This window comes from Mus pahari, chromosome 19 (assembly GCF_900095145.1).
Source record: "Mus pahari chromosome 19, PAHARI_EIJ_v1.1, whole genome shotgun sequence".
Classification (NCBI taxonomy): domain Eukaryota; kingdom Metazoa; phylum Chordata; class Mammalia; order Rodentia; family Muridae; genus Mus; species Mus pahari.
The window spans coordinates 57,485,471-57,498,041 of record NC_034608.1 but is presented as its reverse complement, the minus strand read 5'-3'; the positions used below and the strand labels follow the sequence as shown (position 1 = coordinate 57,498,041).

Below are 12,571 nucleotides of genomic sequence, written 5' to 3'. Positions count from 1 at the left end.
TTTAAACGAGGATTCTGCTTATTGTACCTGTATCTTTCATCCACCTGACATATACTATGAATTATAGGTCTTAGTTAAACGTTTACTCCGGGAGCAATGGTTGCTATGAGAAGAGAATGCTGACCTCATTCAGAGAACGCAGGCTCCAAAGCCTATGCAATATATTCTTCCTGGCCTATTAGTGTGGTCCATTACAGGGGGTGGCGTATGGCTGGTTTCCCTTACCTGCCAGAAGTAATACAAGGCACACGGCGAAGAAGTCTGGATACTCCGCTAGACCAGTGTAATTCATTTTGAAGTACGTCTTGAAAAACTGGCCAATCTGTTTGTTGAGAAGTTCGTCGAAGGTGCCACTCCACGCTCTTGCGACACTGGACGTACCTACCCAACACAGAACGTTAATAAAAGGCTGCAGGTAGAAAATGAATGTAACATCTGCCTAGTCGATTCCTGGAGAAACCTGGCTTAGTTCACACCAGCTATAAAACCATGTCCGTCCTTCCTTCCTTCCTTCCTTCCTTCCTTCCTTCTTTCCTTCCTTCTTTCCTTCCTTCCTTCCTTCCTTCCTTCCTTCCTTCCTTCCTTCCTTNTTCCTTCCTTCCTTCCTTCCTTCCTTCCTTCCTTCCTTCCTTCCTTCCTTCCTTCCTTCCTTCCTTTCGAGGTAGGGTCCTACTATGCAACCCAGGAAGACATCATACCAGTGTGTATTGTCATGCTCAGCTACAGAAGCCATTAAATGCCCATATCAGGCAGCTTTGTTTGAAACAAAGAGCTACTTAAGGGCTGGGGAGATGGCTGAGCAGTTAAAATGTTTGTTTCACCATGCAAGATGCCAGTTCAGACCCTTAAGTAAGTAGCACTGGGTGACATGGCCTGTAAGCCTTGCTTTAGAAGGCAGAGACTAATACCCTACAGCACAGGCCAAGACTACCTGGAATGTAACCACAGGGTTCAATGGAGAGATCCTGCCTCAAAGAATACAGTAGAAGAGCCATTGAGGAAGAGTTGTGACATTATTCTCTGACCTCCCCATGCACTTGAAGACAGAAACATGTGCACCAGCATGCATGTGAATACATACACACACATATACACACACAAGAAAAAAAAAGTGGTTTAAAAACTTCAGTTTTCAAAGCCACTGAGAATCATGAATTCAAAGTGGAAGCAAAAATCAGACTTCCGAGATGCGGATGTATTTTAGATGTGACAGTGAGACAAAACAAATGATTTCCTCAGGACTACCCCACAGCTGAGACGTGCAGGTTCGTCCCAACAGACGAGGCCCTCTGGAGAGCTATTTTTTTGACTCATACTTGTTTTCGAAGCATACCTATGACATATGACAGGATGAGATTCCAGCCAGTGATGAAGGCCCACAGCTCTCCGACCGTGACGTAAGTGTATAGATAAGCAGATCCAGTCTTGGGTACTCGGGCCCCAAATTCAGCATAGCAAAGGCCGGCCATAACCGAGGCCAGGGCAGCGATGAGGAAAGATACCACGATACTCGGGCCAGAATCGGCTTTGGCGACTTCCCCAGCCAGGACGTAAACCCCAGCGCCCAGAGTGCTTCCAACTCCCAAAGCGATGAGGTCCACGGTGGTTAAGCACCGGCAGAGTTTGGAATCTTCAAGGCTGTCCAGTGTGACAATTTTTCTCCGGATCAGACATCGTGCGAAAGTCAGCACTGCTCTGCAGGGAATCATGGTGGAAGAGAGCAACCTGTAGGAGAGAGGAGAGGAGGGGTTGAGGCCATCTCCCCTCCCGTGGAACGCAGAAGGGCAGTGGGCCTCTCTTTAATAGATAACTCGGTTCAGAGCATCCAGGAGGGCTTAAGAATTTGATGCTGAGTTAATTTCTTTTTCTTTTTTGGTTTTTCAAGACAGGGTTTCTCTGTGTAGCCCTGGCTGTCCTGGAACTCACTCTGTAGACCAGGCTGTCCTCAAACTCAGAAATCCGCCCGCCTCTGCTTCCCAAGTGCTGGGATTAAAGGTGTGCACCACCACACCCGGCTTGTGAGTTAATTTCTTACTTCTATATATTTCATCAATACGTATTATTATTACTATCTCTCTCCACATTAATTCCAAGGAATATGTACAACCTATGTTCAAAAGAAATACTGCAATTTAAACAGTCTATTTGGCGTTACCTACAGGGACACACAGTTCAGCAGACTGAAGGCAGCCGGGGAGGAGAGCGAGAGTGTGTTGTGTGTCAGTCTTGCACTTCACTGACTACACAGCTGCACAATGACCTGCTGATGTGGGGTGTTGCTCCCTTTAACTTCCTCATACCCATCAACAGTAACACAACCTCAGGAGATCGCTGCCTGCAAGTCTTGCCCCCTGTCCTTGGCCTTCAGAGACTTGGGCTCTAACATCGCAGGAACTCTGGAGATGGTAGCCATGGTACATATCCTTTCTCAACAAATGATTATTTTGCTAACTGCTAAAACAGTAGTTTTCTTTGAAGAAGAAAAATACACTTTAGATGGGATTGGAGATAACTAGACAAAGGAGGCCCAGGGGGGATTAACATGATGTGTGTGCCTCTGCAAGGTTTTATTGAGGTTAACGATACATTTGAATCTTCTTTAGTCCACACTCAATCCAAAGAATGGCAATTTCTAAGTACCTATACTTTGATGAACTATTTAATTCTTGCCGAAAAAGCAGACTCCTTCTTCAGCAACCTGGAGATGTAACTTATAAAACTCCCTCAATCCATGTGAATTTGACAGCAGAGAACTCTGGGTCTAGTAAACCATCATACCTGAGGGTAACACCCTCGGGGGGGGGGGGCAGACATTCCCCTCCCCCGACCCCCAGATGTATTTGAAATCTGCTAGTTACAGAAAAAAATACCTATCCTCGATTGTCGCTTTACTTCCATATTTGAGATGAAAGTCACAGAAACAGACCTTTTCCACTACTGCCCTAGGTCAAGGCTGACCTGTCAAGCTGAGTCCCTGCAGTGTGGCAATAGGCTCTCACAAAAACACCACCTGAGGACCACGAGGAGGCAGACCCCAGGGCCTGCAACCAATTAGCTTGTCCCAACTAGAACCCAGGCTGTTCTTTCTCTTCCTCTCCCGGTTTTGTGGTGAGCCACATCTCTGTCTGGACTGATGGAGAGAAATCCAGTTACAACGGAGAGTACAGGGATCTTTGCCTGCCCCCCCCCCCCGCCTCCAGATTAGATATTTTGACTTTGTGATCTTCATAGTCAATATCAACTACATGCCTACAATGTTAACATTCCAATACAAAGTTTTAACAATAGATGAAATAAGGTAGCAAAGGGAAATAATAAAACGCTACGGTGTGGATGATTGATGGCAATTCTTTTTACTTATCTTTGAGAGATGATTTTCTCAAAACAAAATATTATCCAACCAGAAATGGTCACTGTTGAACCTGGACTAGGCATCAACAACAAAAACAAGCTTTGCCCTGAAACCTAAAATCACATTTTCTGAAAAGCACTTTTCTGCACAGATTTCCCCTAAAAGCTTACCCTATCTTTTCTCCATATCCAATTTTCTGGACATTTTTTTTTTTCCTCTAAAGGAAGATAGGTGAATGGCCAAGTCCAGACAAGTACAAATTAAAGACCCAATTGAGGCTATTACTAACGAACAACCACAGCAATAGTGACATATTTTCTTTCCTTTTAAACTACCCAATCGGTATGGCCAGAATGTTAAAGTAAAAAAAAAAGTACTATTTCAAAATTTCCCGTGGGCAAGCAACTCTCCCAAGGTTACACAACCAGATGAAGAGCTGATGCAGGATTTTTGGAAGGTTCCTAAAGACAACTGGTGGTTTGTAACAGGTGGGGACACTCACCTTCATAAAAGCAAAACCACAGCTACAGTACAGACACAGCGGTTTCACTGAAATAGATGAACGTGAGTTTTGTTTGTTTGTTTGTTTGTTTTTGTTTTTTGTTTTTTTAACAACTTTGTGCGTAACTTTGTTCCCAGGGCAAGGGAAAGCAGGATAAAGCAAAAAGTGAAATAGAGAAAGCAAAGCCTTGGGCGCTGGGGTAACCAGAGTAGAGGCCCAGTCAGCACTCTGCCCTGGCTTGGTCGCAGCACAGGCACCAAGCAGGCGCCCGTTCGCTTCAGCAATGGCTGGCCAATAAATCACCCTGAATGCCACCGGGTACCACCTGTTCCTCTTTCCCAGGCGGCTGGTGCCAGTCACTCTCCACGCGGCACCGCAAACATCGGAAGATGCCCTTCCCCAAATTATTTCAAACCCAACTCGCAAGTGCTATTGTTAAAAATGCCCAGGATCTGTTGTGCTTATTGCATGCTTGGTACTACCACCTGTCACCCTCTAGTTTATTGTCCTATGACTTTCTCGATGTTCCTATAAAGATTAGGTCTATTATTAATTCTGGCGCAGAGATGAACGAACAGAGGTAAAGTACAGTTAGTAAACATCACAGTCCACCTATGGTGTGAAATAAGATGAAACCTGCTGCATGTGACTCTTGTGTCCCAGGTCAGATAGCCCGAATATCAGATATTTGCATTATGATTCGTAACAGTAGCAAAACCACAGTCGTGAAGTAGCAATGAGATGCTTTTATAGTTGGGGGTCACCACAGCATGAAGAACTGTATTAAAGGGTCACAGCATAAGGAAGGTTGAGCAACAGTTGCTCTGGAGCCTTTCTTTGTAGGCAGGCAACGTACAGCATCACCAGTTTGCTGAAGTCTTCATCATTGGCCACCCGCTCTTCCATCCCTACAGCACTGTCCCTCTACCCCTAAGCTACAGGTAGCTGGACTGGAAACAGCCAGACGGAGCAGACTCAGATGTCCCCTAGACTCTAAAGAAAATGACAGGGGCACACAAGTTCATTCTGGAATAGTATCTAGGGAGGTGACTGAATGTGCTTGCCATGCTGGGAGACATGGCCAGAGGAGAGTCAGCTGTATTGTCTCTTCCTTCCAGCCCTGCTGAGCCTGCAGTGGTAGACTGTTTTCTCAACTTTGTTCCAACTAACTCCCTGGTCATATAAGCTGTGCTGAGCTGTCGGGTCACTAAAACCAGGAGTTATCTGCTGGTGCTGCCAAGGCCGCTCTATTGCCTCTGCTTTCATTCAACCCTGACCTGGTCATCTCTTAACTGCATCACTTCCTGCTAATTGTCCTTTCTTCCGGCATCAGGCTTCCAGCTGAAATACCTTGAGGACATCCGTATTTTCCCAGTAAGGTATTCGGGACTTTAGTACCCATTAGGCCTGCCCTTTACACACATCTGCTAACAGCTGCGTTTGGTGTGGACTTTGCAAGGAAGAAGGTATTTCACAGGTGTGGGATTCCTACATTTCAGAAGCTCAAAGCTCTAAATCTTTGGCTGTTGTCCACTGACTATTGACACGGTCTGGTGATCTTCCGTGCAAGCTGTTAATTTCATGCTGGCCAGATATTGTGGTGTCCAAATTGCCCCCTCTCTGCAAGAAGAAGGTTCAGACTGGGTATAGTAGCACATTCCCTGTAATGGCAGCTTTCAGGAGGCTGAGGAGGGAGAATCTCCATCTCAAAGTCACATCATGATTCCTGGGCCAACCTGGGCTACATGGGGAGGTGCTGACTCAAACCAAAGAGAACCAAGGTAAATCAAAACAGTAAAATAAAGCAAAACAAGGCGGGGGAGGGGTGTCATTTAGTATTGCTTCTTGAGGAAACTGTAAAAAAGTGGCCATGATTGTCTTAAAAGCAAATCATATGACCTTAATTCAACATTTAATGCCCTGTCAATTCTAGGATGCCAAGAGAATTCGGATGATCCGAAGGAACCTGTGCACTTAGCGCCACTTGAAGCAGCCACTGGTCAGGAATCAAACTGCTTTATTTATTTCTGGGTCAGTCACCAAATTCCGGATTCCAGATGCTGGAAGTAAAGGCCCGGACTGGGGTGGGCGCTGGAGAACTGCAGAGGTCTTTTGTCTGAAGGCAGAGAACTGAGAAATGCTTTAGGACACTCTGGTGTCCTCTCTTCATTCTTCCCAGAAGCAAAACACCCCTTTCCAAACCCCACACTTCCCCCCAAGTTACTTAACTTAACTGGCAGCTAAAACTCACTACTTTTGTTTCAGTGCTAGGCAAAAATTCCTCCCATCAAACTGTGGTGGGAAAGGAATTTGACAAGAATTCACACCCATTTCTAGCTCCAAAAAATGTAGCTGGATACCTACTTTCGTGGTTTTGCTACAGAGTTATTTCTTGACAAAGGAAAAAAAAAAAGGTCACTTTGGACACTATGTTTTCAGTTTTGAAAAGAATGCTCTGATTGGGCAGGTCTTAGATCCCTGGCGCAGTGTATGAGCAGAGACTGTTATCTCTGGCATCTTGGGAAGATCGTTGAAACCCTGCTATTGATTATGGGAACTTTGTAAGTTCACTTGGCATCGGCTCCTTCAGAATGAAACACCCCTATTGTGTGCTCAGAGGAAGCAAGGAACCGGATGACAGCTCATTCCCAGGGCGCAGAACCACAAGTTTGAGTTAGAATATGCAAATGAAAGACAATGTTAAAAATGAGCCCAACTTGAAACAAAGGAGTTCTTAAACCACAAGCCGAGCAGTCTTGACACTTTTTTTTTTTTTTAAAGCAAAATTTGTCTTTATTTTCCCATCTTTATAAAGACTGAATTCAGCCTACCCAACTGCTCCACAGGACATCACGTTCTCTCAAAGGTCAAGCCTTAGAAATTTCAAAAATTGAAACTTTTTTTTTTTTTTTTGGTCTAAGTGGAAACCCTTTAAAACCATCCTAGGGAGCACAGAGACAGACAGACACCAGAGACAGACAGACAGCCGAGTGGTTATCCCTGTGGCCTGTGTTAAGGGAGGTCCTGCACTACCAGAATGCACAGCAGGGGGCACACTGGTCAGACTCCAGCTGGAGCTGGAGACTAAAGTCTTCAAGAGATGAAGAGGGGGGGGGGGGAAGGGCTAAGTGTGGCAATGAATTGCTATAGTCCCATCACTCTGAAGGCTGAAAGGAGAGGATCAAGAGTTCAAGGACAGCCTGGATCATATAGGCAGACTTTGTCTCAAGAACGAAATAAAACAAGGCTGCTGACAGCATAGTCTCTAAAGAAAAAAATATTAATGGGAAAACCATTTAGCATTATTCTAACAATGAGGCAATATGCACAATCTTCAAACTCATTTTGAAACTTGGATGAACTCATATCCTCTGCTTCTTCCGAAACTGGAAGTTAAACAATCTTTATTTTATCTGAAACAACTCTTTTCTAGGAAATAGAACCTCACTTTTGCAAACCAGTGACAGTCGTTTCTATAATAAACGATAAAAGAAAAAAAATTCTTAAAAGTTACTAACATAAAAAAAAATCTCTACCAAACGTCCCTCCGCCCATTGATTTAACTTAAACAGAAGCAGTTTACATTACTGTGTAATTTAAAATTTAAATTATAACTGAACACCTATCTGATAATAATTCACCAACAAAACCTTTAAGGTATTTAAATAATATGGGAAGAGTAGGCTTTATAAAAGTGACCCGCAAGAACAAAATGAGGGGCTGGTGGGATGGCTTGGTGGGTAAGCACATCTGCAAGGTTGGGGACCTAGTTCGAATCCCCAGCAACCACATAAGAAGCTGGGTATGCTTTGTAGGCCTCCAGCCCAGCACTAGGTGGGAGGGGGAGAGATCGGTGACCCCAGAACGTGCTGGCTTGCTAGCACAGCCCAAACAGAGAGCTTCCAATTCACTGTGAAAGTCACCTTTAAAAAAAAAAAAAGGTTTATTTTACTTTATTTTTTTATTAGATATTTTCTTCATTTACATTTCAAATGCTATCCCAAAAGTCCCCTATACCTCCCCCCCACCCTACTCGCCTACCCACTCACTCCCACTTCTTGGCCCTTGCATTCCCCTGCACTGGGGCATATAGATTTTGCTAGACCAAGGGGCCTCTCTTCCCAATGATGGCCAACTAGGCCATCTTCTGCTACATATGCAGCTAGAGACACGAGCTCTGGGGGGTACTGGTTAGTTCATATTGTTGTTCCACCTATAGGGTTGCAGACCCCTTCAGCTCCTTGGGTATTTTCTCTAGCTCCTCCATTGGNGGNCCTGTGTTCCATCCTATAGCTGACTGTGAGCATCCACTTCTGTATTTTCCAGGCACTGGCAAAGCCTCACAGGAGACAGCTATATCCAAGTCACTCCTCTGCGCTCTCTCTCTCCAGCTTACCCTTGTAGCCTTGAGTTCTGCTGCTCTCCACGTGAATGCTGTGGTCTGACCTGCCCACAAACTATCCTCGGAACGTTTGCTTTCTCGCCCACACACGTGAAGGGACATATTGACCTGTGTGTTCCTGGCTGCTCCTGGCGTGTCTCCTAGCCCTCACTCTCTGTCCCCATGCCAGGCTGTCTGAGTCACTGAAGTCAGTAAGACACGTCCCTGTCGTCTCTACCAGCTCCCTGACTCCTTTGCACCCAAAAGAAAAGTCAAGAATGAGTACCTTTAGGTTATCTACCTACCAAGAGAACTGGGAGGAAGGGAGATTTTGAGAATAGGAATCTCATTCAGATCTCCTCTAAGAGATGGGGTGAAGGCCGAGATCCCTCTTAACTACACTTGGGAAAATGTACTGTTGTGTTTGCTATGTGCTCCCTGACTCCTTCCTCCTCAAAGAAGGGAACACTGCTTGTTTGGTAGGAGACGTATTCACATGCTATCATTTCTACACAAGACATAATAGGCTTAACATGAATTTATTGCAGTAGTCTCTATAATCAAGCTTGGTAGAATGAATGGACTGTAGAGCATCAGCTGAAGGGACAGGGAAGGAGATGTACCAAAGACGTGAGCTTAAAGGACTCTCATGAAGATGACTATAGTGTGCCAGAAAAGACTCATGGAGTGAAGAGAAGTCTTTAAATAACGCCGCTAAGATTTTTAAAATGGCTTCAGGTATTTGATCACATTAAAGGACATAGATATCTTCATGCCCTCTTGCAAACCTCGTGGAAGCTTTGTGTACAGAACCTTGAAGCTGCCTCTTCACCTCCCCTTGCTGCACATTTATTCACCCTCACTACCAGCACCACACGGCACCTCCTTCATCTCTGGCCCTCAAGAAGGGCTGAGTATGAAGTTATCTGTTTCCCTCTGTGCAGTGCTCACTGATAGAAAACCTTTAACCTCCTGAACGTGTTTGCTTTTTTTTCCCCCCAATTCTGTCCCTGGGTTTAATTCTGTCTTAACAACAAATACAGATAAACCCCCATTCAAATAAATCGAAGTGGCTACCACCCAAACACTTCCTCAGGTACACACAATCCATCCAAGTGCAACAAACACACCGAACATCCCTGACAGGAGCGTCACATACCCCACAAGGCAGAGAGTTCCAGATGTGGCCGAACGCAGAGTATCGTTTGCTTACAGTCCTCCTCCGCCCTACAGATCTCTATCAATTCGCTGTATTTAATAACCACCCTGACCTGAGAACCATGACGTACAGGCATTGGATCTGCTCCTATCTCCTTAGCCCATCTCCTGCTTCCTCCTCCTCTCTGCCTTGCATAACACTGGGTTTCCTTTTAAATTCCCTAGAACACAGAGTCTGGGGCTTTATGCTTGGTGTTTCTTCTTGGGAAACGACTTTTTCCTTTTTACCTGGACATGTCCCTTTCCACTAAATGAGGTCACCCTTGCTCTTCCAGGACTAGCTTGTGTTGTTGTTGTTTTCTTTTGGTTTTTCTTTTTCTTTCTTGGTGCTTAGGGTCCAAGCTACAACCTCACACTTTCTCGAAAGCATCCACGCTACACCCCTAGCCTGCTCTATACTTTTATGCCACTTTGGTCTTTATAATAATTATAGACTCGGACGAACACGCTTTACTCCTTATTACAGGCTGAGTTGCGTTTCTCAAAAATCTGTGAAATTCTGGACTCCAGTATCTGGCTTGGTGACATTGTGTGGATAGAAGGACTTTGTAGGCTTTAAGTCCATTAGGGCAAGCCCTAGCAGAATATATGACTTGTGCTCACAGATAAAGAGGAATCTGCCACATGTCACACAGGAAAAGGCCATGTGGTAACAGAGGCACAAGTCGGTGATACATCTCTTAGCCAACGAGGAGCAAAGGTTGAGGACCACCCACCATAAGAGAATAGGGAAATGGGGTGGGGAGTGCCCTGTGCCCCAGATGTCACTCTGATTTTTAGACTTGTGACTTCAGAACTGTGACACAGTTCATTTCTGGTAAGTCACCCGATCTTTGATACCTTTCTAGAGCAAGCTCTAGAAATCAACATATTCCTATAGGCTGTTAAGTTTCTTGAAACAACAGCCTATATTTTACTTTTTGTTTTATTTCTTGTGCCCTCTCAGAGATTCTGAAATATAGACGGGCAGCCATCCGCTCAACAAAGAAGTGACTGATTCATACTGGGTTTGAAGTCAACTCAAACACGCATGACTGTTTTTATTTTTTTTTTCTCTCAAGGATATCTATGAGTGGATGCCTCAGTTCCACAGTGTTTTACCATACCACTTCAAAACAGAAACTTAGCATTTCCAGTGTCCTATTTGAGACCGTTGTAATGCAGGTCCATCAGTCAAGTCATTAAAGAACCTGCCTATCTTTGTGTCACTGCCATTTTGACAAGTCTGTTTTCCATCTTTAAGTAAATTATATTAAAAATATCAAGCTTGACAAAGGCAAGAGGACAGTATCATGTCACATCACCACGAATGTCCCTCCAACAGGAAACTGGCCTTCTGACAAACCTCTGGGCACACCATACAGCTAGCTGCCATCTAAACTGTAATTCTCTCTGGCCCTATATAGCCAAGGTTGCCACCATAAAAGAAGTTAAAAGCTTTGCAAAACCCTTATATATTATTTTGGCTTTTCCCCTGCTTTTTATTGAGATAGGATCTCATTCTCTATCTGTATCTCAGGATAGCTTACAGCCTATGATTTGCAAACCTCAACCTTTTGAATGCAGGAATCACAGCTATGCACCACTGCATACAGCTCACATTATCTCTATTCTTCCCATCTCCACTGGTCTAATAGCCACATAAAAAGATTCTATGGAGCTGGTGATGCGTAACTCGCACATGGTGAGCTCATGATGCCTTCTGGAGTTCTGGTCCTTCCTTTCCATGCACATACTGGAAGTGTCTGACCTGTGGTTCCTAGTGGTCTCCGGTTTGAAAATCAGGGTAACTGCTTCTTCTCTTTTTTCAGCTCCCTTCTATTTCAGGGTGTTAAAGTTACAGAAGGTCACGCAGTGCATGTACCTACAAGTTCTTCTAACACCTTAAAGAGTAATTCACCTGGACCCGAAATCATGAAGCAGGTTTAAATGGTCCCTTGCTCTCCACCTTTGGCTTCAGGTTCCCCCTGGGCTATGTATTCTATTCTAGTCAGACTGCATTATTGCCCAGACCCCTCAAAGGGGAATTTTAGTGGCCGTCTTCTCTCAGTCACTTACTGCTTCCATTCTGGGTCATTCTGTTCTTGGCCACTTATATGGTAAACTATTTCATAAAACTTCAATTCTAACATTATGTTGCCATTTTTCAAAAAGTCACACTACTTACTTTATTCTTGCATATTTTAATGCTAATCTGCAAAAAATGAATTCCCAAGGCAGCCACAGTTATTCTTTCTGGTATCTACCTACCTGTCTTGTTCCCCCCTTAGACTGATGAGTCATTGTCTGGCAGGATTCTCATATTTGATTTTTTTTTCTTATTCTCAAACAACATTGCTATTTACGACTATACTCTATGAAGCCATAGCCATATTTTCTCTGAGTACTTAAAGAAGCCTTTAAAGGGATTTGGGGAGGCACAAGTATAGACTGAGCACATTGGCTAGTCATTACAGAATATTATCAGGTACAATCAAAAATATTTCCCTGTCACCAAGAGACATTTTATGAATATTATCAAAAAGTATTTACTGCAAGCTATATTTCTCAAACTCTCACTGGTTAACTCTCCTTCTTTTATTTTATGTCAACAAAGAACACATTTGTTTAAGAATCTTTCAAAGGAGGCTTAAAAAACAAACAAACAAACAAACAAACAAACAAAAAACCCCCTGCTCACAGGAATGTCTTTGCTAGCAAAGAACAAAAATGATATTTCAACATCTGCAGCTCTAGAACCTCCTTCAGTTGCTTCATGATCCCGAGTGGAAATCCATCGACAATCCACTGCTAAGGAGACAAACAGGGCTGTTGATCATTCAAAAGTAAACAGGTGATTGTCAAATTAAAACCTGAGCAAATACACCCTTCCGGACTGTCACTGCACCTCCGTCAGGACCTGCCCCTCTTTTACTTCACATGTCCCACGCTGTCATCTACAGTGTCCCGTAGTCCGGACATCCTTCTGTGGATGCACATAAAACCCATGGAGAGACAAGAAGCAGACACTAGTAATTACAACTAAGATTCCCAGGCCCTTCTTTGTAGTATCTTCTGGGCTTGACTATTTTTACTTGTTCTTGTTGTATGCATCTCATTGTATGTGGACAGTGTGGTG

General features: G+C 44.1%; 1 protein-coding gene across 3 annotated transcripts in view; it reads right to left on the bottom strand.

Annotated features, from left to right (window-relative positions):
* The window catches only part of Slc7a2 (solute carrier family 7 member 2), a 55,326-nt gene that overhangs the window by 18,399 nt on the left and 24,356 nt on the right, over nucleotides 1-12,571 (bottom strand). For all 3 annotated transcript variants that reach the window (XM_021218812.2, XM_029531898.1, XM_029531897.1), the window contains exons 2-3: nucleotides 1,334-1,725; nucleotides 226-381 (exon numbers count right to left, since the gene is read on the bottom strand). In XM_021218812.2, the coding sequence (XP_021074471.1) occupies nucleotides 226-381; nucleotides 1,334-1,709 (532 nt within the window). In that variant the 5' untranslated portion in view covers nucleotides 1,710-1,725. The remainder of the gene's footprint in view (nucleotides 1-225; nucleotides 382-1,333; nucleotides 1,726-12,571) is intronic.